General features: G+C 64.6%; 2 protein-coding genes across 10 annotated transcripts in view; both read left to right on the top strand.

The window, feature by feature from the left end:
* MYL7 (myosin light chain 7) overlaps positions 1–25,395 on the top strand; it is an 82,814-nt gene that overhangs the window by 36,463 nt on the left and 20,956 nt on the right. Inside the window, exon 1 of one of the 3 annotated variants that reach the window (XM_062596828.1) lies at positions 11,060–11,063. The exons of the other annotated variants lie outside the window; for them this stretch is intronic. Coding sequence (XP_062452812.1) covers positions 11,061–11,063 — 3 coding nt within the window. The 5' untranslated portion in view covers position 11,060. Of the gene's footprint in view, positions 1–11,059; positions 11,064–25,395 lie in introns of those variants that run through there. 3 annotated transcript variants of the gene reach the window in all.
* CAMK2B (calcium/calmodulin dependent protein kinase II beta) lies at positions 9–25,141 on the top strand. Of its 7 annotated transcripts, none has more exons than XM_062596814.1 (21): positions 9–173; positions 2,627–2,721; positions 5,682–5,741; positions 6,994–7,048; positions 7,143–7,208; positions 9,346–9,418; positions 12,213–12,315; positions 12,399–12,482; positions 13,180–13,274; positions 13,642–13,764; positions 13,869–13,952; positions 15,048–15,090; positions 15,985–16,059; positions 18,388–18,428; positions 18,526–18,597; positions 19,131–19,175; positions 19,488–19,536; positions 21,220–21,295; positions 21,415–21,509; positions 22,279–22,513; positions 24,827–25,141. In XM_062596814.1, the coding sequence occupies exons 1-20, from the start codon at positions 109–111 to the stop codon at positions 22,509–22,511; spliced, it is 1,632 nt and encodes a 543-aa protein (XP_062452798.1). In that variant the 5' UTR covers positions 9–108; the 3' UTR covers positions 22,512–22,513; positions 24,827–25,141. The 7 variants fall into 7 exon arrangements, with proteins under 7 accessions (XP_062452798.1, XP_062452799.1, XP_062452797.1 ...); XM_062596815.1 differs by lacking the exon at positions 24,827–25,141 and adding an exon at positions 23,372–23,588 and having other exon boundaries at positions 18,391–18,428; XM_062596813.1 differs by lacking the exon at positions 24,827–25,141 and adding an exon at positions 23,372–23,588.

The following is a 25,395-nucleotide window of genomic DNA, read 5'->3' as shown; positions in this document are numbered from 1 at the left end:
TCCTCCCCCCCCCCCCCCCCCCCCCGCGCTGCCAGGCGGAGCCGGCGCGGAGCGGAGCCGCTGCCCGGGCGGCTCATTGCGGCGCGGCGCGGCGCGGCGGGCACCACCATGGCCACCACCGTGCCCTGCACCCGCTTCACCGACGAGTACCAGCTCTACGAGGAGATCGGCAAGTAAGGGCCGCCGCCGCCGCCGGGCACCGGGCGCGGAGACCCCCCCCCCTTCCCCTTCTCCCCCCACCGCCCCGCCGCCGCCGCCCCCCAACTCCCCCCCCCCCCCCGGCTTCCCCGGCTCCGGGCAGACATGACGCATTTCCTCGGGGGGAGCCGGTACCGACCCCCCCCAACACCCCTCCCGGTACTGACCCCCCCCCCGGTACAGACCCCCCCCCCCACCCCTCCCGGTACTGACCACCCCCCCCCCGGTACAGACCCCCCCCCCACACCCCTGCCGGTACTGACCCCCCCCCCGGTACTGACCCCCCCACACACCCCTCCCGGTACTGAACCCCCCCCCCCCCGGTACAGACCCCCCCCCACACCCCTCCCGGTACTGACCCCCCCCCGGTACAGACCCCCCCACACACCCCTCCCGGTACTGACCACCCCCCCCGGTACAGACCCCCCCACACACCCCTCCCGGTACTGACCCCCCCCCCCCGGTACCGACCCACCCCCGGTACCGGTGCCCCCTGCCCGGTTCCTCCCTGCCCCAGCCCGGTTCGCCGCCGCTTCCCTCCCCCCCCCCCTTTGCTGGTACCGACCCCCGATCCGGTCGGTCCATCCCCCTCCCCCCCCCACCTCCCCTTGCCCGGTACCGGCCCCCTCCGCCCCCCCCCACGCAGCGGCAGGGCTGGGCCCGGCTGCAGCCTCCCTGGGTCCTCCCCCACCCCCCCGCTCCCTCCCCTGGGCCCCCCGATCCCCCCCCCGCCCCGGTGCCTATAGCCTCCCCCCCCCTTCAGTCCTTGTAGCCCCCCTCCTTGTTCTTATGGACATCCCCCAGTCACTCCAGAAGTCCCAGCCCCTATAGAATCCCCCCCCCGGTCCCTATAGAGCCCCCTCCTGGTCCTTATAGAGCCCCCCTGGTGCCCATGGAGTCCGCAGTCGCTATAGAGCCCTCCCCCCTGCTCCTTATGGAGCCTCTATCCATAGAGCCCCCCAGTCCCTATAGAGCTCCCCCTCCCAGTGCCTATGGAGCCCCCAGTCCCTATAGAGCCCCTCCAGTCCTTATAGCTCCCTGGTGCCTATGGAGCCCCGAGACCCTATAGAGCCGCCCAGTCACTCCAGAAGCCTTCATTCCTCCACATCCCCTCCAGTTTCTATAGACGCCCCCAGTCCTTATAGCCCTCTTTGCTCCTATGGATCTTCCCAATCCCTATAGACCCCACCTATCACTCCAGACCCCCCAGTCCTACAGACCACCCCAGTCCCTATAGATCCCTCGTTCCCTACAGACCTCTCCGGTCCTTGTACCTCTCTCCCATCCTTGCAGCCCCCCCCAGCCTCTGCAGATCCCCCAGTCCTTATAGCTGCCCTGGTCCTTACAGATCCCCTGTTCCTCCAGAACACCCTCCCCAGTTCCTATAGACCCCCCTCTGGTCCTTATGGATGCCCTGGTCCTTATAGCTTCCCAAATCCTCAGGACTCCCCCAATCCTAATAGATACCCCCCCCAGTCCCAGTCCTTACGGCCCCTCTGGTCCTTATAGACACCCTTCATCCTCCAGATCCTCCTCAGTCTCTATGGACCCCCCTCACCCCCCCAGTCCTTATGGACCCCCTATTCTCTGCAGACCCTCTGATCCCTATAGATCCCCCCCATCCTTATCTCCTCTGGACCATATAGACCCCCCCCATCCTTATAGACCCCTGGGCCCTTATATAACTCCCCTGCCCCTCCAGACCCCCCCCAGGCCCTGTAGAGCTCAGCCCTGCTGGACCCCCATGTCCTTAGAGCCCCCCTGCCTTTGGGGGGATGTGTTGGGGAGGTGTCTGTCCCTCCCCAAAATTCAGCCTGGACTGGTTGCCTATGGCAACGTGAGGTCCCAGCCCCCCCCATATCACCCGCCATGTCCCTGTCCCCCCCCCACGTTGGGGTCCTCGGCCCACAGCTGGGGGGGGGGAAACCGAGGCAGGGCCAGGGTGCCAGCATGGCGAGGGGACTCCAGGGTGGGGGGAAGCGCCTGGTGCCACCCAGGTGCTGGGCAGAGACATGGGTGACAGCGGGGGGGGGGTTGTCACCAGTGCCCACAGCCGGGCCACCGCTGCCACCATCCGGGCCACCCGCCGTCCCCATGGCAACGGGCTGCCGGCAGCGGTGGTGGTGGTGGTGGAGGTGGGGGGGGACCCGATCCTGCCCGCCGCCACCCAGCCCACCCCAGGGTGCCCCCCACCCCGGGGTGCTGAGTCACGTTCGGCTCAGCCCATTTCGGGCTGCTGGGGGGGGGTGGTGCTGAGTCACGGGTGGGAGCCGACCACGCCGCGGGTGGGGGGTGCTGAGTCAGCAGCGGTGGGGCCGGGGGGAGGGGCACCCAGCGACGGTGCGTTTTCGGGGTGCTGCATGTCCCGTCCCGTGTCCCCCCCCCCCCGCCGGCGGGCCGTGACCTCCGCGCGCGGCTCGCGCTCCAGGGGGGCTTTCTCGGTGGTTCGGCGCTGCGTCAAGCTCTGCACCGGCCATGAGTACGCCGCCAAGATCATCAACACCAAAAAACTCTCCGCCAGAGGTAGGTGCCGCCGACCCCCCGCCGCCCGCCCCTCCCCAACCCACCCACCCCGGCCTTGCGCAGCGGCGGCTGGGGGGCTCGTGGGGACCTGGCCCATGCTGTGACGGTCACCTTAGCTCTGCCCGTACCAACCACCTTAACTCTGCCTGTGCCGGTTGTCTTAGTTCTGCTTGTGCCAGTCACCTTCGCTCTGCCCATGGCATGGTGGTCACCTTAGCTCTGCCCAGTCTGGTCACCTTAGCTCTGCCCATGGCATGGTGGTCACCTTAGCTCTGCTCCGTCTGGTCACTTTAGCTCTGCCCATGGCATGGTGGTCACCTTAACTCTGTCCACACGCCGGTCACCTTAGCTCTGCCCATGGCATGGTGGTCACCTTAGCTCTGCCCACATGCCAGTCACCTTAGCTCTGCCTGTGCCATGGTGGTCACCTTAGCTCTGCCCATGGCATGGTGGTCAACTTAACTCTGCCCACACACTGGTCACCTTAACTCTGCTCAGTCTGGTCACCTTAGCTCTGCCCATGGCATGGTAGTCACCTTAGCTCTGCCCAGTCTGGTCACCTTAGCTCTACCTGTGCCATGGTGGTCACCTTAGCTCTGTTCAGTCTGGTCACCTTAGCTCTGCCTGTGCCATGGTGGTCACCTTAGCTCTGCCCATGGCATGGTGGTCACCTTAGCTCTGCCCAGTCTGGTCACCTTAGCTCTGCCCATGGCATGGTGGTCACCTTAGCTCTGCCCACACGCCAGTCACCTTAGCTCTGCCCGTGCCATTGTGGTCACCTTAGCTCTGCCCATGGCATGGTGGTCAACTTAACTCTGCCCACACACTGGTCACCTTAACTCTGCTCAGTCTGGTCACCTTAGCTCTGCCCATGGCATGGTGGTCAACTTAACTCTGCCCGTGGCACGATGGTCACCTTAGCTCTGCCCAGTCTGGTCACCTTAGCTCTGGCCACACGCTGGTCACCTTAGCTCTACCTGTGCCATGGTGGTCAACTTAACTCTGCCCAGTCTGGTCACCTTAGCTCTGCCCATGGCATGGTGGTCACCTTAGCTCTGCCCACTCCGGTCACCTTAACTCTGCCCGTGCTGTGATGGTCACCTTAGCTCTGCCCGCAGCGGCCACCTTGGACACTGGAGGGGGGGGGGCTAGTTCTTGAGAGGTCTGGGGTGCCCCCAATGCCACACGTGGATCTTGGGTGCTGGTGCCGGCCGAGGGAGCTGCCCCCGAGCGAGCGAGCGAGCGCCGGGCCCGTGGCGAGGTCCCCGCTGCCTCGTCCGAGCCCGGGGACGGCCTGGAGCCCTCCGCAGCACCCTTGGGTGCCCCGCGGCGCCCCTCCCTGCTGTGTCCCGGGGATGGCAGTGGGTGGCCCGTGCGCTCCTGAGCATGTGTATGACCGTGAGCCCGTGTGCACACGCGTGTGCGTGTGTCAGCATGTGCGCACATGCGTCCCTGCGAGTGTGCATGTCCGCATGCATGTGGCCGTGCATGGCCTTGGGCAAGTGAGTGTGCACGGCCGCGGGAGGGCACCCGCTTGGGCACGTGTGTGCGTGCGAGTGTGCACGGCTGCGTGCGCCTGAGCACGCCTGTCCCTGCGCGTGCCCTTGTGTGTGTGAACATGCCTATTGGGGTGCCTGCGTGGCCATGTGCGCGGGAGCCTGCGTGTGCATTTCCGTATGCACATGAACATACATGTCCACGTGAACACGCTTCTTTGCACGGGGCCGTGCATGCCTGTGTGCAGGTGAACACACGTGTCTGTGTGCTAGCATGCATGTCCACGTGCATGTGAGCATGCATGTCTGTGTGTGCACACGCCTGTTTGCATGGGGACCTCCATGTCCATGTGCATGTGGGCACCCCTCTCCGTGTGCTAGCATGTATGTCTGGGTGCGCGTGAGTGTGCAACTCCATGTGGACATGCTAGTTTGCATGGGGACATGCATGTCCTTGTGCTCGCAAGCATGCATGTGCATGTGAGCATGCACGTCCACATGAACACACCTGTTTGCACGTGGATATGCATGTCCTTGTGCAGGTGAGCATGAATGTCCATGTGCTAGCAAGCATGTATGTGCATGTGATCATGCATGTCCGTGTGAACACAGCTGTCTGCACATGGATATGCATGTCCAGGTGAATGTGAGCATGCATGTCCATGTGAACAGGCGTGTTTGCATGGGGATGTGCATGTCCAGATGAATGTGAGCGTGCATCTCTGTGTGAACAGGTCTGCTTGCACGGGGACGTGCATGTCTGGGTGAATGTGAGCATGCAGATCCGTGTGCACACACCTGTTTGAACAGGGACATGCATGTCCAGGTGCATGTGAGCGTGCAGATCCGTGTGCACACACCTGTTTGTATGGGGACATGCGTGTCCATGTGCAGGTGAGCATGCATGTCCATGTGCAGGTGAGCATGCATGTCCATGTGCACACGCCTGTTTGCACAAGGAAATGCATGTCCAGGTGCATGTTAGCATGCAGATCTGTGTGCACACACCTGTTTGCACGGGGACATTCATATCCGTGTGCAGGTGAGCGTGCATGTCCGTGTGCACGCGCTTGTTCGCCCAGGGACGTGCACGTCCGTGTGCCCACGCCTGCTCGGGTGCCCGCGGCCACGCGCAGGCTGGCGGCGGGGGGCAGCGCCGCCCCGCCAGGCCCGCGGGAACCCCGCAGCGCGCCCGCGCCGCCTCCCGCGGGGGCGCCGGGGGGGGGGTCCCGGCGCCGGGGCTGCCCGGCGGGTGCCCCCCACGCCGCCGCATTGCAGCGGGCTGTGCGCATGCCTCCGCCGCCCGCCCGGCGCCCCGCGCGCTGCACCCGCCTCCGCGGGCGCCCGTTCGTGCGTGCAGCCGCGCGTGCAAGTGTGCTTGAGTGCGGGCTGCAAGGTGCCCCCCGCCGGCCCCGCGCTGCTGACGTGGCCCCTCGTGTGTCCCCCCCCCCCCATGCCACCCAGATCACCAGAAGCTGGAGCGCGAGGCCCGGATCTGCCGTCTCCTGAAGCACTCCAACATCGGTGAGCGGCGCCCGGCACGCGTGTGCGGCCCGGCACGCGTGTGCGGCCCGGCGCGCGCGGAGGGCAGCCGCGCCGCCACGCGTGCGCGCGGGTGTTGTGCGTGCTTGCGGCGTGCGTGCGGGTAGTCCGCGTGCGGCCCGCGTGTTTGCACAGAGCCTGCGCGTGCACGTCGCGGTGCGTGCGTGCAAGCCCCGTGCGTCGAACGCCCCTTCCGTGTGTCCGCCCGGACGTGGCGCGTGCTGCGCGGGTGCCGTCTGCACGGTGTGCTGCCTGTGTGCACGCATGTGGTTCGCATGTATCACGCGTGTTTGTAGATGTCTAGGTGTACACGTAGCATGCGGTTTGCATCGTGCATGTTAGTATTTGCACAGCCATCGTGTGTGCTCTCCTTGCACGCGTGCGCCGTCTGTATGTGTCATGCGTGTTCTGTGTTTTCCCGGGGTGATGTGCGACATCTGCGTGCATCACGCATGCTTCCGTGTGTTTGCACAGATCTCTGTACACACGCGCAGTCTGCACATGCATTTTGGGTGTGTTTGCACAACCATGACACGTGCTATTTGTGAACACATACATGTATGCATGCAGTCTGCGTGCACCATGCATGTTTGCACTCACACAGATATGTGGTATCTGCATGTCTGCACACAAACCTGCATATGTGTTTGCACTTGCACAGGTATGTGATATCTGTGCACATGCATGCAATCTGCGTGCACCATGCATGTTTGCACTGGCACAGATGTATCTACGTACATGCATACAAACATGCATCATACCTGTTTGCACTTGCATGGATAGGTGATATCTGTGCACACGTGTGCAGTCTGCACACATCATGTGTTTGCACTTGTGCAGATAGGCAGTATCTTTGCACACGCATGCACTCTGTGTGCACCGAGCGTGTTTGCGCTTGCACAGCTACGTGCTATCTGTGCACACACACGCAGTCTGCACACGTCATACATGTTTGCACTTGTGCAGATAGGCAGTATCTTTGCACACGCATGCACTCTGTGTGCACCGAGCGTGTTTGCGCTTGCACAGCTACGTGCTATCTGTGCACGCACGCGCAGTCTGCGCTTGCACAGCTACGCGATACCTGCGCACACGCATGCAGCCTGCGGGCGCCACGCGTGTTTGCGCTTGCACAGACACGTGCTATCCGCACACACGCACGCAGCCTCCGCGCGCGCCGGCGTCGCACGCGCGCGTGCCCGCGCCGCGGCTCAGCGTCTCCCTGTCCCCGCAGTGCGGCTCCACGACAGCATCTCCGAGGAGGGTTTCCATTACCTCGTCTTCGACCTGTGAGTATTTGGGGTGGGGGGGTGGGGGGGGCGGCACCCAGACGCCTGGGCCCCCGGACGCCTGGGCCCCCCAGGTGACAAAACTGCCTTGCAGGGTGACGGGCGGGGAGCTCTTCGAGGACATCGTCGCCCGGGAGTATTACAGTGAAGCGGACGCTAGGTGAGGCGCTGTGCCCCCCCCCCCGCTGACCCCCCCCACCCTGACCCCCACCCTGACCCCCACCCCTCCCTGGGGGGGGGGGGGGCAGCTCCGGATTTGGGGGCACCCATGGGAGGGGATTCAGGCGCCTGCGTGTGTGTGTCATCGTCCCCCCCCCCCCCAAACATCCTGCTTTTGGTGTCTCAGAGGGGTCCCCCCCCCTTTAAAAAGCCCCCTCCCCCCCAAAAAAACCCCACCCCCCGAGAGAGAGAAAAATCAAGGGGGGGGCAGTGTCCCCGCGGCACCTGCAGGCGCCGGCGCAGGGCCCCCCCCCGTGTCCCCCCCGCGTGCCCGCCGTGTGCCCGTCCCCGTGGTCTCTGAGCTTTCACGACATTTGTTTCTCCCCTTCTCTCGTCCCCCCCATCTTTCCCCATCCCCCCCCGACCCCCCCACCCCGCTTCCCACCGCACCCCTGCTGCCCGTCCGTCCGTCTGCCCGTCCGTCCGTCTGTCCGTCCCCTCCCCCATAACTTCCCCCCCCCGCCCTGTCTCCCATCACGCGTCGCTCGGGCTCTGTGCGCGTCCGTGTGTCCGTCCGCCCGGGTGTGCGTCCGTCTGTCCCGCCGCTGCTTCCCAACCCCCCATGCCCCACACCCGGCTTTGCCCCCTGGCCCCCCCCCCGTGTTTTGCCTCCCTGCCCCTCATCTCCCCCCCAACACACCCCCCCACCCACCTGCCTTCCTGCCCCCTCAGCCGCCACCCTACCCCCCACCCTGCCCCCCAACCTGCCCCTTGTCACCAAACTTGCCCCTCGCCCCCCAATGCCCCCCCACCCTGCCCCCAACCTGCCCCCCACCCTGCCTCTCATCTCCCCCCAACAGCCCCCAACCTGCCCCCCAACCTGCCCCTCAGCCCCCAACCTGTCCCCCAACCTTCCCCTCAACCCCCCAACCTGCACCCCAATCTCCCCTTCCCCCTCCAACCTACCCCCAACCTGCCCCTCGACCCCCAACCTACCCCCAACCTGCCCTTCATCCCCTCAAACTGCCCCTCGCCCCCAAGCTACCTCCCAACCTGCCCCTTGTCCCCCCGACCTGCCCCGTATTCCCCCAACCTACCCTTTGTCCCTCCAACCTGCCCCTCGACCCCCCAACCTGCCCCCCAGCCTCCTCCTCTACCCCCAACCTGCCCCTCGACCCCCCCAACCTGCCCCACATCCGCCAACCTTCCCCCCAACCTGCCTGTTGTCCCCCCAGCCTGCCCCCAACCTCCTCCTCGACCCCCAACCTGCCCCTCACCCCCCCAACCTGCCCCTCACCCCCCCAACCTGCCCCCCAGCCTGCCCCTCGTCCCCCCAACCTGCCCCTCAACCCCCCAACCTGCCCCTCAACCTCCTCCTCGACCTCCAACCTGCCCCACATCCCCCAACCTGCCCCCCAACCCGCCCCTCGCCCCCCAGCCTGCCCCCCAACCCGCCCCCCGGCCCCCCGTTTTGTTTTGCAGTCACTGTGTCCATCAGCTCTTAGCAAGCGTTACTTATAGCCATCACTTTGCCATTGCGCCCGGGCGTCTGCAGGTCAGTATAACGCCGCGGGCCGGCCCGGGGCCCCCGCGGGCGCCCGGCCCCCGCCGCCGCCCCCCGGCACCCCTCAGCCCCCCCCGCCCCCCAACACCCCCCATCTCAGCCTCTCATCCCCCCGCTCCTTCCTCTTCCGTTCTTGTCTCGTCTCCATCGCCGCCCCCCTCCCACCCCACCCACCACCCTCTTCCTCCCCGCACCCCCCCCCCACCCCTGTGAGTCCTGTCTCGGGGGCCCAGGCGTCCGGGCGGGGAGGGAGGGGATGGAGTGTGTATGGGGAGGCGCACTGGGCTGTACTGGGCTCCTAGTAGGAGCTTTACTGGGGTTTGCCCGGGGAGGGGAAGGAGACAGGGGTCCCCATGCTGCCCCACCCGCCCTGAGCTGGCAGGCGGGTGCCCCACGGGGCCACCCCAGGGTGCGGAGCAGCAGAGCCAGGGACGGGCTGGCTGTGGGGGTGGGGGGGTGGACCTGCCCCCGGGGGTGTTTTCCCGTCCCCATCCCCCCCATCCTCCCCCATCCCCAGCGTGCGGTGGGGCCGCCGCGCCGCCCCGCTAACCCGCCCCACGGCCTTTGCACGCAGCCACTGCATCCAGCAGATCCTCGAGGCCGTGCTGCACTGCCACCAAATGGGGGTCGTCCACCGGGACCTCAAGGTGAGCTCGGCTGCCCCCCACCAACCCATTTTTTTTCCCTTGCAATTGGCTTGATTTCCCCCCTCCCCCAACTTTGGTGTCCCATTGGTGGGACGTGGGGCAGGGGATCACGCTGGGAGGTGGCTCTGCAGCTTGGATACGGGGTTGTACCGAGCTGGGACGTGGCTCGTGGTGGGACACAGTGATGGAGCCAAGCTCCGGGGCTCTGGGTGCAGTAGACGGACAGGGCTGGGAGTGACACGGTGGCCATGCCGGGGTGAATGGTGGTGGAGCTGGGCTGCCAGATGTGGGGTCATGCTGGATACAGGGACAGCCCTGGGGTGTGGGGTCACGCTGGGCTGCAGCGATGGAGCTCAGCTATGGGATGCAGGGACATGCTGGGATGCAGTGCTGGAGCTGGGACACAGTGTGATACAGTGATGGAGCTGGGCTGTGGGCTCACGCTGGGATGCAGTGATGGAGATGAGACCTGGTGTTGTCCCTGAGATGTGGTGATGGAGCTGGGCATGGGGTCATGCTGGGATGCAGTGATGGAGATGAGAGCTGGTGTTGTCCCTGGGATGTGGTGATGGAGCTGGGCATGGGGTCATGCTGGGATGCAGCGACGGCGGTGAGAGCTGGTGTTGTCCCTGGGATGTGGTGATGGAGCTGGGCATGGGGTCATGCTGGGATGCAGCGACGGCGGTGAGAGCTGGTGTTGTCCCTGGGATGTGGTGATGGAGCTGGGCATGGGGTCATGCTGGGATGCAGCGATGGCGGTGAGAGCTGGTGTTGTCCCTGGGATGTGGTGATGGAGCTGGGCATGGGGTCATGCTGGGATGCAGCGATGGCGGTGAGAGCTGGTGTTGTCCCTGAGATGTGGTGATGGAGCTGGGCATGGGGTCATGCTGGGATGCAGCGATGGCGGTGAGAACTGGTGTTGTCCCTGAGATGTGGTGATGGAGCTGAGCTATGAGATTGTGCTAAGAGACAGTGATGGAGCTGGGCTATGGGATCGTGCTGGGATTCAGTGATGGAGACGAGACCTGGTGTTAGCCCAGCTTCAGCACCACATCTGAGGGACTTGGGGTCACACTGGGATGCAGCGATGGAGAGAGACCTGGTGTTGTCCTTGAGATGTGGTGATGGAGCTGGGCTATGGGATTGTGCTAAGAGGCGGTGATGGAGCTGGGCTATGGGATCATGCTGGGATGCAGTGATGGAGATGACACAAAGTGTAATCCCTGGAATGTGGTGATGGAGCTGTGATATAGGGTTGTGCTGGGATGTGGTAATGGAGCTGGGCTACGGGGTCATGCTGAGATGCTGTCGTGAAACTGGACTGTGAGATCATGCTGGGAAATGGAGTTGGCTGGAATGTGGTGATGGAGCTGGGCTGCGGGGTTGTCCTTAGATGCAGTGATATGGTCGGGCTGTGCGGTCATGCTGGCACATGGTGATGGAGCTGGGATTGAGCTGGGGTGCAGTGATTTAGCAGGGTTATGGGCTTGTATCGGGATGCAGTGATGGAGCTGGGCTGCGGGATCGTGCTGGGATGCGGTGATGGAGATGAGCCATGGCATCGTGCTGGGATAGTGATAGAGCTGGGATATCGGTTGTGCTGGGATGTGATAATGAAGCTGGGATATGGGGTTGTGCGGGGATGCCTGACTGGAGATGGCCATGGGGTTGCGCTGGGATGTGGTGGTGGAGCTTGGCTGAGGGCTGTGGCTGGGTGGAGTGATAGAGCTCCAGGGATCTGGTGCAGGGATCTGGTAAGGCAGGTGCAGGATGTGCCCACGCTGGGGTGCAGCGACGGAGATAAGACATGGCGTTGTACCTGGGATGTGGTGATGGACCAGGGATATAGGGTCAGGTTGGGATGTAATGATGGAGCTAAGCTATGGGATCATCCTGGAATGCAGTGATGGAGCTGAGCTATGGGATCCTGCTGGAATGCAGTGATGGCGCTGGGACCTGGGAGGATTGCGCTGGGATGTGGTGATGGAGATGAAACATGATGCTGTCCCTGGGAGGTGGTGATGGAGCTGAACTATGGGGTTGTGCTGGGATGCAGTGGTGGAGCTGGGCTATGGGGTTGTCCTTAGAGGGAGCGATGGAGCTGGGCAATTGGGTTATGCTGGGATGTGGTCTCGAAGCAGGGATGGGGGGTCAGATGTGGGTGTGATGATGGAGCTGGACAAGTGGATTTGTGCTGGAACATAGTGATGGAGCCGGGACCTGGGGTCATGCTGGGATGGAGCTGGGCTAGAGGTTGTGCTGGCACGTGATGGAGCTGGGACGTGGGCTTGTATTTGGAGGCGGTGGTGGAGCTGGGCTGTTGGAAGCGGGATCGTGCTCGGACGTGGTGCTGGAGCCGGCCTTCAGCACGCCACGGCGTGCCGCTGGAGACGGGGCCGGGCTCCTCCTGCCGCGCCAGCCGTGTCATTGCAGCGCGCTGGGTCGCCCCGCCTGGGCGCCGGGCCCCGGCGTTGCTGGACCGGCGTCGGGAAGGTGCCGTTCGCCCTGAAGTCAGGCTCGGATCGGAGCCGGCGCAGCTCGCAGGCTGCAGGGTTGTGCCACCCCTTTCGGACGTGCACTCATCCAGCTGGATTTCAGAGCGGCGCGGGGAGGCAGAGGGGTTTAGCCGGCACGGGTGGCACCCAGCAGCTCCGGCGCCGGGCTCAATCGTGGTTCTCCAACCCGTTGCTGCAAAACGTTGTGTTTTTTTTTTTTTTTTTCCCCTCCCCTTCGGCTCCGCTCTGCTTCGCCGTCGCTCCTTCTCCCGCGCCGTGCGATGCCGCTGCGGCGGCAGCCGGAGAACCTGCTCCTGGCCAGCAAATGCAAAGGGGCGGCCGTGAAGCTGGCTGACTTCGGCCTCGCCATCGAGGTGCAGGGGGATCAGCAGGCCTGGTTTGGTGAGTGGCGCCGCGCGCCCCCTCCGGCGCCCGCCGCGGCCCTGCCCCGCGCCCGCTCACCTCCCGCCTCTCTCCGGCTCCAGGCTTCGCCGGCACGCCCGGCTATCTCTCCCCCGAAGTCCTGCGCAAAGAAGCCTACGGCAAACCGGTGGATATCTGGGCATGCGGTAAGAGCTGGTCTCCATCCCGGTCTCCATGGCGGTCTCCATCCCGGTCTCCGTCCTGGTCCTCATCCCAATTTTCATCCTGGTTCCTCTCCTGGGTCCCCATCTTGTCCCCTTCTTTGCCCCATCCTCATTCATGGTCTCCATCTCAGTCCCATTCCTCTCCCCATCTCAGTCCCACCCTGGTCCTCATCTTGGTGCCATCTCAGTTCCCATCATGGTCCCCATCCCAGTCTCCATCTCAATTCCCATCCCATCCTCTTCCTCGCTCCATCTCAATCCCGGTCACCGGACCCCATCTCAATCCCAGTCCCCATCTCCATCTCTGTTCCCCGTCTTGGTTCCCATCTCCATCTCCATCCCCCATTCTGGTCCTCATCCCTTTCCCCATCCTGGTCCCCATCTCCATCCTGCTCCCCATCCTGGTCCTCATCCCCGTTTCCCATCCTGATCCCCATCTCCATCCCACTCCCCATCCCGGTTCTCATCCCCGTTCCCCATCCCCTTCCCCGTTCCCCATCCCAGTCCCTTCCCCTTACCCCCCCCCCCCAGCCGCTTGTCCCGCTCTCCGGGACCGTGCCGCCGGCAGAGCCGGCCAGAGAAGGGGGCAGGGAATACGGCCGGCTGCGGCGCTCGGGGCCGGGGCGGGGAAGAGGACGCCTCGGGGCCGACCCTCAGCCCGCTCCCCGCCTCGCCCCAGGCGTCATCCTCTACATCTTGCTCGTGGGCTACCCGCCGTTTTGGGACGAGGACCAGCACAAGCTCTACCAACAGATCAAGGCCGGCGCCTACGACGTAAGTGCCCGGGCGCTGCGCGGCCCCGAAGACCGGCCTCGTATCTCCACTTCCTCCTCTTGGAGTCCCCCCGCCGCCCGCGTGCCGCCCGGCTCGCTCCCTCGGGTCTTCCCGTGGCTCCCGTAGGCTGTTTTCCGCTTGCCTGTGTGTTTGGGCATGGCATGACGTTAACTCTGGAACCTAATGAGCAACGCCGCGTCCGCTTGCGGCTGGCAGAAGGCGGGAGCCTCCAGCTGCGTCTCCGGTGGCCCCAGGGATGGGTGAGGAGGCCGGAGTGACGCAGCCGTCGCTCTCCTCCCGCCGCGGGGCTGCCGTGCCCCTGGCTGTGACCGGCTCCTGGCCCCCGGCCCTTGTGTCTCGCCCGCAGTTCCCGTCTCCCGAGTGGGACACGGTCACCCCCGAAGCGAAAAACCTCATCAACCAGATGTTAACCATCAACCCTGCCAAGCGCATCACAGCCCACGAAGCCCTCAAGCACCCATGGGTCTGCGTAAGTAGCTGCCACCCACCCAGGGGAGCCCCCGAGTCTTGCCCGGGGCCGGAGGGGCGCCCGCGGCGCCGGCTCCTCGTTCTTACCCACCGTCTCTCCCGCAGCAACGCTCCACCGTGGCCTCCATGATGCACAGGCAGGAGACGGTAGAGTGTCTGAAGAAGTTCAACGCTCGGAGGAAGCTCAAGGTGAGGTCCTGAGAGGCCATCGCGGCTGTGCCCGGCGCTTTCCAGTGTGGCATGGGCCCATCCTGGTGGTGCCCGGTGTGGCACGGTCCCATCCTGGCCGTGCCGCAGTGCTTCTCCATGTTAACCAGTCCCGTCCTGGCCGTTCCCAGTACCTCATGGTCCCCTCTTGGCCATGCCCTGGTTCTTCATGTAACGCAATCCCATCCTGACCATTCAAGAGTGCAGTCCAACCCCATCCTGGTGGTGCCTGGGGTGGTGTGATCCCACCCTGGCCATGTTCCAGAGCTTCTCCCTGCAGCCCAGTCCCACTTCGGTGGTGCCCAGTGCAGCACAGTCCCATCCTGTCCAAACTTGGTGCTTCTTCCTGTAGCCCCGGCCCGTTCTGGCTGTGCCCAGAGTGACTGTCCCACCCTGGCCAAGCCTGCTGTTCCTCCATGAAGTCCAGTCCCATCCTGGCAGTGCCCAGGACCCTGGGCACGGTCCCATCCTGGTGATGCCTTGATGCTTTTCTATGTAACCCAGTCCTGTCCTGGCCGTCTGCGATGTGGCATGGTCTCATCCTGGCCATGCCACAGTGCTTCCCCCATGTACCATGGTCCCATCCTGGTGGTGCCTAGCATGGCACGGTCCCATCCTGGCCAAGCTTGGTGCTTCTGCATGTAGCACAGTCCCACCTCGGTGGTGCCGGTGTGACATGGTCCCATCCTGGCCAAACTCGGTGCTTCTCCATGAGGTCCAGTCCCAAGATGGCCAAGCCTGCTGCTTCTCCATGAAGCCCAGTCCCATCCTGGCAGTGCCCAGGGTGGCACGGTCCCATCTTGGTGATGCTTTCATGCTTCTCTATGGAACCCCGTCCCGTCCTGGCCATCCGCCGTGTGGCATGGGTCCCATCCTGGCCAAGCTTGGTGCTTCTCCATGAGGACCGGTCCCATGCTGGCCAAGCCTGTTGCTTCTCCATGAAGTCCGGTTGCATCCCGGTTGTTCCCAGCGCCTCATGGCCCCATCCTGCCCATACCCTGATGCTTTTTCCCCCCTCCGCCGGCGGCGCGGCCGTGCCGGCCTGGCGCCCGCCGCTGACGCCTCCGCCTCTCGCAGGGCGCCATCCTCACCACCATGCTGGCCACGCGAAACTTCTCGGGTAAGCCACCGCTCGCCCCCGTGCTGCCCCCCAACCCGCCCCCCCAGAGCCGCTCTCCTCCCTCGCCCGCCGGCTCCCGCGGCGCCCGGCTCGCCGGCCGGCAGGGCCGCCCGCGCCGAGACCCGGCGCGCTCGTGGCGCCGGTGGTGGCCGGCACCTCCGGACGCCGCTGCTGTATTTTTTTTATTATTATTATTATTATTATTTTTCTCTCTCTCTCTCTCTCCCCCCCCCCCCCGCCGCTCTCAACCTCGCTTTTATTATTCTTTTATTTCTTTCGATTGATTGATTGATTGATTGATCGGATTTTTGTTGTTTTTTTTGTTCCCACCCACCGCTTGCGGAGAGGACGGTGCCGGCGCCTTTCTTAGCCCCCCCCTTCCTAGCCCCATACCCGACGCGATCTCCCCCCACCCCGGGGTGGTGGTGGGGGGACGGGAACCGCTGCCTGAAAGGGGGCTTAAAAACCCAGAGCCTTTTCCCGTCCCCCCCCCCCCAATAAAATCCGCCGGCCACCCTGGGGCTCCCGCGCGCAGCATCCCGACACGGTGCCGCAGGTAGTGCCGGGGGGTGGGGGCGAGGGGGGGCTGTGCCGCAGGCGCCTCGGGCTGCGTGTCCTGGGCTTTGCTTTTAGACGAGGGAGGGGGGATTTCTTTTTTTTTTTTAATTTTTTTTTTGGAGCGGGGGTGCAAAGGGGGAGGGAAAGGTGTGGGGGGGTCTTTTTTTGGGGGGGGTTCCTCCGCGCCCCACCGCCTCTAACAGCCTTTTATGCTTTATTTTTATTTTTTTTCCTTTTTTTGTGTGTGTGTGTTTTTTTGTTTGTTTTTTGGTCCCCCCCCCGCTGCCTCTCTGCCCCCCCCCCCCGTTTTCTCGCCTGGCCCCGCGGCCCCCGCAGTGGGCAGACAGACCACCGCGCCTCCTACAATGTCCGCGGCCGCCTCCGGTGCCCCCCTGGGGTTGGTGGAACAAGGTAGACGCGTCCCTAAGGGACCCCCCCACCCCCCCCGGCCTTGTGTCCCCCCCCCCCACTCTGTCCCCGCCGCCGTGTCCTTCCTCCTCACCCTTCCTCTTCCTCGCTCCTTCCCCCCCCCCATTCCCGCTCCGTCCCGCCGGCCCCTCGGAAATCGGAGCGCATGCAGCGCGTCCCCCCCCCCCCGCAATAGCTGCTTGCTGTCACCGCACCCCCTTTGCTGTCACCATGCCCCCCCCCCCCACGGTGGGGACACCCCAGCTGCCCCCTCCATCCTCCTGCCACCGTCGCTCAGGATGGCGGGGGGGGGGGACACACACGTGTCCCCCAGGGGTTGCGGCACCTCGGGGGCTTTTGGGTGACGGAGGCCACCCCCCCCATCGCTCCCCCCCCCACAAATCTTGGCTTGCACCCAGGGTGCAGCAGCACCCACTGCTTTGGGGCGGGGTGGGGGGGGGCTCAGCGAGGACCCCCGCATGCGCCCGGCCGCCCCCCGGCACCTACGTGCACGTGTCCCCGATCCCGCATGCCGTCGTCCCGTGGGTGTCCCCCCCCCCGTGCCCCCCCCCGCCCCTTTCCCGCATGCTGCAGCGCTCGGCTTCCGCAGGGACGCAGCCGGTGTGTTCGTGGCGCCGCGAAACACTCGGCGGGTTTGAAACCAGAGAAAGCAAGAACGGGGCGGGGGGGGGGGGAAATAATAATAAAAAAATATATATTTCCCCCCCCCCAAAACCTGGCAAAAAAAACAACAAAAATAAAGATGGGGGGTGTCCGTCTGTCCGTCCGTCCCCCCCCCAGCACCCTGCGTGCGCTTTGCCGGCTCCGCGTTCGGCACTGGTTTAAACCCCCGGAGCCGCCGCTGCTCCGGATCCGCTTTCCCGGAGCGAGCGGGAACATCCCCCCCCCCCCCAAAAAAAAAAAAAAAAAAAAAACACCCTGGCCGGGGGGGTCCCTGTGTCACCGCTGCCAGGAGGACACCGGGACGGGGACGGGGTCCTCTTCCCCCCCCCCCCCACCAACCCCATCCTCCCCCCCGCCTCCACCCGACCCCGATTTCCCGTCCCGCCGCCCGTCGGAAGCGTTTGGCTCCGAGGCCGCCCGCTCGGATCGCCGGGAAGGTCCCCGGTTGTCCCCGAGAGGGTGTTGTGTGTGTGTGTGTGTGTGTGTGTGTGTGTCCCGTGACCACCCCGGTGTCACCCGGAGCCCTAAAACGCCAGCCGGAGCCGTCGGGACCGAGGATGCTCCAGCTCGACGCTCCGGGGACGCCCTGGCCCCGAGGCACCTTGTCACTGGGGCCCCGTGGCCTTCGTTCCCCCCCCCCCCCCGTCCCCGCTGCCACTGTCATCGTCATCGTCACCAGCCTCTCTCGCCTTCCCGGTGGCGGCTCCCCCCCCCCAGTGTCCCAAAAGCTCGGGATAGGAGTGACAGATGCCAGCCGGGCGGGGGGGGCACGGTGCCCTCATCCCCTCCCGGGACCTTTCCCACCTCCGCGGCTGAAATTCCCGGGAGAAAAAAAAAAAGGAAAAAAAAAAAAGAAATAATAATAATAATAATAAAATAAACCCTCTCGGAGCGCCGCGCCAGAGCCGATGCCGACGTCCGGCCTCGCTGCGCGCGCCCGGGTGTCCGCGTGCCCTGTCCCCATCCCAGCGAGCTCAGGGGCAGGGGGGGCAGGATGGACGGACGAACGCCGCGGCAGCCCCGAGGCCGGGGTGACGGGCAGGGCGAGAGCCTGGCCCCGGCGGCAGCGTTGGTTGGGGCGGGGGGGGGGGGGGCGGGGGGCTCGCTCCCGGTGACTTCGCCTCCTGCCTGAACTCGGTGCGTTTTTCTTTTATTTATTTATTCTTTTAATTTTTTGCCTTCTTTTCCTCCTTTTCTCCTTTTTCTTTTTTTTTTTTTAATTTTTTCCCTCTCTTTCTCTCGCCGCCGCCCCCCCTCCTCCCCCCTTCTCTCTCTCTCGCTTTCCTCTCTGCATTTCTCCAAGGTAAGTGCAGTTTTGCCCAGGGAGGTGTCGGAGCCGCCGGCGTCCGGGCGCTGCGGTCCCTCACCGGAGTTTTGCGGGGGGGGGGGGACAGGATGGGACCACGTCGGATCGAGCCACGTGCCCCCCCCAGCCACCCCAACCCTGCAGCACCCCGATGCCGCTGGGGGCCGGCGGCGACCGGAGTGCTGGGGAAAGGGGCGCACGGGGGGGATTTTTTTGGGGGGGAGGGAGACACACCCACCACGGTGTTGGGGACAAGATTATTTTGGGGGGGGGGGACAGGACACGCACACGGGGGGAGGGGTCCCGTGGGTGCTAACGCTGTGCTTTCCTCCCCGCCGCAGCAGCGAAGAGCTTGCTCAACAAGAAGGCCGACGGCGGCAAGGTGAGGGGGGGGGAGACACACGGTGGTGGCTTTTTTTTGGGGGGGGGGGTCCCCACCACAGCTAACACCCCCCCAAAAAAAAAAACTTATTTTGCAGCCCCAGAGCAACAGCACCAAAGGCAGTGCTGGCGTCACCAGCCCCAAAGGGACCCTGCCGCCCGCCGCCCTGGTAGGTGCCCGGCTGGCGCGGTGGGTGGGTTTTTTTTGGGTGGGGATCATTTTGGAGGGGGGGGATGGGGACAGACAGACGGATGGACGGACAGCCGGACGGACCCGCGCGCCTTAGGGTGCCCCTCCGCGCTTCCCCTCGCCTCCATCCCATCGCCTCCATCGCCGAGCCCGCCGGCCGTGGCACCCTGGGGTGCCCGCCGGGGCGGCTGGGCTTGTGGTGGGTGGGTGAGTGGGTGGAGGGGAGGGGGGGGAGATGTCGCTGTGCCCCCCCCCAACACCCACCTGCCCGCCCACCCGCTGCCATCCCCGGCTCCCTCCTCTGCCTCCCACCGCTGCTAATTAAACCTGCTGCTGCTAATTAAAGCCGCCGCTGGACTAACCGCTCTACCGCTTCTCTCCCTCCCCGTGGTCCCCCCGCCACCGCCACCCCCCCAAACCCGGGCACCCCCCCCGCCTCCGGCCGCGCTCCCCTGCGCCCTCGCTGCCCCCCTCTCCGTCTCGCCTTCTCCTCCGTCTTTCTCCCTCCTGTAGGAACCTCAAACTACCGTTATTCATAACCCCGTGGACGGCATCAAGGTATCGCTGCCTCTCTTCCCTTCGCGGCCCCCACCCCCCCCAAAAAAATAACCCACGCTGGGGCATGGGGGGGGGATGCTGCTGGGGTGGGGGGTTTGCTGCTCGTTAGCCGGCGGGCCTTCGTTAGCCGGCAGCTCTCTGCTTTCCGCCTCCATCGCTCCCCCCCCCCCACTCTGTCACCTCTCCCAGGGATTTTTCACCTTCCCCCCCCCCCCAAAAAAAAAGCCGCCAGGCTTGCCCCCCACCAACCACCACCACCACGTCCCCCCCCCCCGGCTCTGACTCTCTCCCTCCTGCCGGCGCCGCGCGCAGGAGTCGTCCGACAGCACCAACACCACCATCGAGGATGAGGACACGAAAGGTAGCGGGAGCGGGGAGCACTGGGACATGCTGGGATAATCCTGGGATGCAATGCAATGCACTGGGATGCATCGCAATGCACTGGGATGATCCTGGGATGCATTGCGATGCACTGGGATGCAGCGGGATGGCCTGGGATGCATTGCAATGCATTGGGATGATCCTGGGGTGCATTGCGATGCACTGGGATGCACTGGGATGATCCTGGGATGCATTGCAATGCACTGGGATGCAGTGGGATGGCCCTGGGATGCATTACAGTGCACTGGGATGATCCTGGGATGCACTGGGATGGCCCTGGGATGCATTGCAGTGCAGTGGGATGATCCTGGGATGCATTGCAATGCACTGGGATGCAGTGGAATGGCTCTGGGATGCATTGCAATGCACTGGGATGATCCTGGGATGCATTGCAATGCACTGGGATGCAGTGGGAGGGCTCTGGGATGCATTGCAGTGCACTGGGGCAACACTGGGATGACCCTGGGTGACGCTGCAGTGCACTGGTATAATCCTGGGATGCATTGCATGCACTAGGATGCTCTGGGACAGCACTGGGATGCAGTGCAATGCACTGGAATGTCCCTGGGACGCCTTGCAGTGCACTGGGACGCCTTGCAATGCACAGCGATGCATGATGATGGCCCTGGGAAGCGCTGCAGTGCACTGGGAGGGCACTACAAGGCACTGGAATGACACTGAGATGCATTGCAATGCACTGGGATGCCCTTGGGATGTATTGCAATGCACTGGAAGGGCACTGGAATGCCCTGAGAGGGCCCTGGGGTGCATTGCAGCACACTGGCATATGCTGGGATGCATTGAAACACACTGGGATGCATGGGAAAGGCCCTGGAATGCATTACAGTGCACTGGGATGACCCTGGAAGCACTGCAGTGCACTGGGAGGGCACTACGAGGCACTGGCATGCCACTGAGATGCATTGCAAAGCACTGGGAAGGCACTGGTGTGACCCTGGGATGCACTGGGATGCAGTGGGATGGCCTTGGGATGCACTGCAATGCACTGGGGTACATTGCAGTGCACTGGGATACCCTGTTAGGGTCCTGGGATGTATTTCAATACACTGCGGGGGGGGGGGGGGACAGAATGCATTACAGTGTGCTGGGATGCACTGGGATGGCCCTGGGATGCACTGGGATGTCCTGGGGGCAGCACTGGTGTGGCCCTGAGAGGCATTGCAATGCACTGGAATGGCACTGGGATGCATTGAGATGGCACTGGGATGCGCTGGGATGCGTTAGATACATTGCAATGCACTTGATTGGCGGGGGCTGCACTGGGATGGCCCTGGGCTGCACTGCTGTGGCACTGGGATGCACTGAGATACTTTACAATGCACTGGCATGGCCCTGGGGTGCAGTGGGGTGGCATTGGGATGGAACCAGGAGCCACTGGGATGGAACTGGGAGGCACTGGGATGCTTGGGGGTTAGGTGGGAGGTACATCCCCTTCGTCCCTGCATCCAAGTGTCCTTGCATCTGCTGTGTCCCCACGTGAGTCCTGTCCCAATGGTCCTCCTGGCCCCGCATCTCCCCCCTCCGGCTCTCCCCGCTGGGGCCGGGGAGGGGGTCTGGGGGTGGGGGATCTGGGGGCAGGGGGTGGTCTGGGGGTGGGGGTGGGGGGCGCTGGCCGCCAGCCTGCCCCCACGCTGCCCCGCAGCCCGCAAGCAGGAGATCATCAAGATCACGGAGCAGCTCATTGAGGCCGTCAACAACGGGGACTTCGAGGCCTACGCGTGAGTGCGTCCCGTGCCCTGGGGCGGGCGGCGGGGGGGTCCGGGGGGGCCACCACCGCCACCGGGCCCTGCTCACCCGCTGTCCCCCCCCTCCCCAAATCTCCCCCCACCCTTTGCAGGAAGATCTGCGACCCGGGACTCACCTCCTTCGAGCCACAGGCCCTGGGCAACCTGGTGGAGGGCATGGACTTCCACCGCTTCTACTTCGAGAACTGTGAGTGGCCCCCGCGCGGCCCTGTCCGTCCCCTGTCTGTCCGTCCTGCCCGTCCGTCCTGCCTGTCCATCCTACCTGTCCATCTTGGTCCGTCCCGCCTGTCCGTCCTGCCTCTCCTCCTTCTGTCCTGCCTGTGCCCCCCCCCCCCCCCCGTCCATCTGTCCTGCCTATCTCTGTCCCCCCGCCCCCCGGTCTGTCCTGCCCATCTTGTGCCCAGCCAGCTTCTTCCTTCCATCCATCCTGCCCGTCCTGGCCATCTGTCCTGCCTGTCCTCGTCCTCCTGGCCATCCTGCCTGGCCCCTGGTCCTGTCATCCTGTCTGTCCTACCCATCCTGCCTGTCCCCTTGTCCGTCCTGCCTCTCCATCCTGCCTGTCCCCGTCCCCTTGTCCGTCCTGCCTGTCTCGTCCCCTTGTCCGTCCTGCCTGTCCCCTTGTCCGTCCTGCCTCTCCATCCTGCCTGTCCCTGTCCCCTTGTCCGTCCTGCCTGTCTCGTCCCCTTGTCCGTCCTGCCTCTCCATCCTGCCTGTCCCTGTCTCCCTGCTTGTCCTGCCTGTCCCCATCCCCTTGTCCATCCTGCCTGTCCCGTTGTCCATCCTGCCTCTCCTTCCTTCCATGCTGCCTGTCCCTGTCCGTCCTGCCTGGCCCCGTCCCCCTGTCCCCCCGTCCATCCTGCCCCTCCTGCCTGCCCCCCCTCCCGCCCGTCCGTCTGTCCGCCCGTCCGCCCGCCCGCCCGCCCTGCGCGGCCGCGCTCAGCGCCGCCCTCCCGCAGTGCTCTCCAAGAACAACAAGCCGATCCACACGACCATCCTGAACCCGCACGTGCACGTCATCGGCGAGGACGCCGCCTGCATCGCCTACATCCGCCTCACGCAGTACCTGGACGCCCAGGGCCGGCCCCGCACCAGCCAGTCCGAGGAGACCCGCGTGTGGCACCGCCGCGACGGCAAGTGGCAGAACGTCCACTTCCACTGCTCGGGGGCGCCCGTGGCCCCGCTCCAGTGACGGTGAGGAGGCCGCCGCCGCCCCCCGGCGCCCCATCGCCGCCGCTTCGGCCTTCTCCCCGGCGCCCCATCGCGGCCACCACGGCCTCCTCCCTGCCACTGCCGCCCCCCGCCGCCACCGCCCCATCGCCGCCACCGCGGCCTCCTCTCCGCCGCCGCCGCCCCCGCCACCGCCCCATCACCACCGCCGCCACCCCCGCCGCCCCCACCACAGCCTCCTCCCTGCCACCCCCGCCGCCCCTGCCACCACCCCATCACCACTGCCACAGCCTCCTCCCCGCCACGGCCTCCTCCCCGCCGCCGCGGCCTCCTCCCCACCGCCGCCGCCCCCGCCACCGCTTCGGCCTCCTCCCTGCCACCGCTGCCCCATCGCTGCCCCCGCCGCCCCCCGCCGCCACCCCTGCGGCCCCCATTGCCGCCACCACGGCCTCCTCCCCGCCACCACGGCCCAATTGCCGCTGCCACAGCCTCCTCCCTGCCGCCGCCGCGGCCTCCTCACTGCTGCTTCGGCCCCATTGCCGCCACCGCAGCCTCCTCCCTGCCACTGCAGCCTCCTCCCTGCTGCCGCGGCCTCCTCACCGCTGCTGTGGTCCCCTCCTCACCGCCGCGGCCCCCCCCCCCCCCGCCGCCACCATCACAGCCTCTCCCCCTCCCCGCCGCGGCCCCATCGCCGCCGCGCTCGCCCTGGCCGCCTGCAAGGCCCGAGCTGCCCTGGTACAGGCCGAAGCAGCGGCGAGCTGGTTTTTGGGGACAGATTTAGGCTCCTCGCGGGAGCGGGAATGGGATTTTTTTTTTGGGGGGGGGCACAGCCATGTCCCCCCCCCCACACACACACCCAGCCGCCGGCGTTGCGTCCCGCAGAGCTCGCGCTGCCTGGCCTGGTTCCAGCCCGGAGGAGACGGTGACGTGAGCCGAAGCCGCCAGCCGGGAGCTGCGGTGTCCGTCCCCCGCCCCGGCCCGGCTCTGCCCCCCTGGCCCAGCTCCCCTTGCCCCCCCCCCCATCCCCCCAAAGCACGCGTCCGCATGCTTGTCCTCCCCCCCAAACCCTCCCCCCCCCACTCCTCCTCCTCCTCCCTCCTTCCAGTGCCTGTGTTTGCAGAAAAAAAAAAACACACAAAAAAGACAAAAAAAAAAAAGACCAAAAAAAAGCAAAACCGATGATGACGACAAAAAAAATAAAAAAAAAAGATGAGGGGGGGGGGGATAAAATAAACCCACCCGAGGCCTTGGCAACACACAGAAATGTCGTTCCCCCCCCCCCCCGCCAAAAGGCAAGGAGACAGCAGCCAGCCCCCCCCCCCCCCAAGAAAAACACCCCCAAAAACTACACACACACACACACACATATATATATATATATATATATATATATGTATGCACGCACACACACACACACACATACACATATGTATATGTATTGTCAGCTCGGCTGCTGTCGGCTTCACCCTGGGATGGCTGTAAGGGGCGGGGTTTTTTTTTTTTTTTTTGAGGGGGAGGCGGTGTATCCCCCCCCCCTTTCCCGGCTGTGCTTGTGGCGTCTCGCTGTTGCTGATGCTGGTGGTGGGTGTTGTTGTTCGGCCTCCGCTTTCGCTGCGTCCCTGCCCGGGTTCCTGTACATAGAGAGAGCTCTTTATTTTTGAATTCCCACAAAATTGGGGCCGGGGGGGGGGGGGGTAATCCGAGCACCCATTCCCTTCCCTCCACCCCCCCCAAAAAAAAAATAAAGAAAAAAAACCCCAAGGACTGATGGGGGGGGCACCCAGCAGTGGTGCCAGAGGGTGCCCGGAGTGGGGAGGGGGAGCAGGGTGCAGGCGGCCAGCTTGGCCGGGGCGGGGGGAAATGGAGCTGGGGAAGTTTATTTGCCCGGGGGGGTGGGGTCTGGACCAAGCCTTTGGTGGGGGGGGGGTCTTTATTTTTCGAGGGGGGGGGGGGCGGGGTGTCTCAGGGGGCGATCCAGCCAGCACTGATGCAGCATCAAAAGCACTTTAGACTAAGGGGGGGGGTCTTTTTTTTGGGGGGGGGAGGTGTAGGATGCTCCACTGGGGCTTCCCCCGCTGCTCAGCAGAGGGTTTGGGGGTGGCTGTATGTGTGTGTGGGGAGGGGGGGCTGCCAGCCCTCCCCCTCCACAACACCTCTCATTCCCTCCTGGAAAAGGGAGGCCCATCCCATTCCAACTCCCTCTCCCTGGGATTCACCGCTATGGGGTTTGGGTTTATTTTGGGGGGGGAGTTGGACCATGCGCTGGCCACCCACCCCTTTCACCCCCCCAACCACCTTTTATCTTTTTTCCTTCTTTTTTTCCCCCCCTGACTGCAGAGACACCGTGTTTGGTTTTTTTGGCTGGGGAGGGGAATTTTTTTTTGTCCTGCATGCCCTTTGCGCGGGAGCAACCCTCGAGCGCTAACGCTGTATGTCGAGGAGCTGAGCTGTTACCGTCCCCTGAATGCTGGTGGATCGTCTGCCCTCCTCCCCCCCCCCCAATTTTCTCTCCTTCTCCCCTTTTCTCTTGTTCTTTTTCCGTGCCCCTGGCATCTCCCCCCCGCCCCCAAACCCCTTCGTCTTTTCTTTCTGAGCCTTGTAAGTGTAAAAGATGACTCTGATTTTGTTTTTGTCTCGGGAAAACTGCAAATAAATTATGAAGAAAACTGATTGAAAAAAAAGAAAAAAAAAAAAGGTGGTGAAGGCTGAGCGAATCCGGGTTGCGCGGAGCAGCGCGTTTGCCCCGGGCATCGCCGGGATGCCCCACGCATCCCACCCCCTACCCCCACCCCAAGCGAACCCCGGCTCGGTCGGAGTTCGGGCCGGCGCAGAGAGAGCGCGAGCTGGGCTACAACCACCAAAGACAACGTTTATCCCCGCCGGGCCGGTGCGCCCGGCGGCACGGA

Source organism: Rhea pennata, chromosome 28 (genome assembly GCF_028389875.1).
Source record: "Rhea pennata isolate bPtePen1 chromosome 28, bPtePen1.pri, whole genome shotgun sequence".
NCBI classification, from domain to species: Eukaryota; Metazoa; Chordata; class Aves; order Rheiformes; family Rheidae; genus Rhea; species Rhea pennata.
Note: the sequence above shows the minus strand (reverse complement) of the source record. Positions and strands in the feature narration are given on the sequence as shown.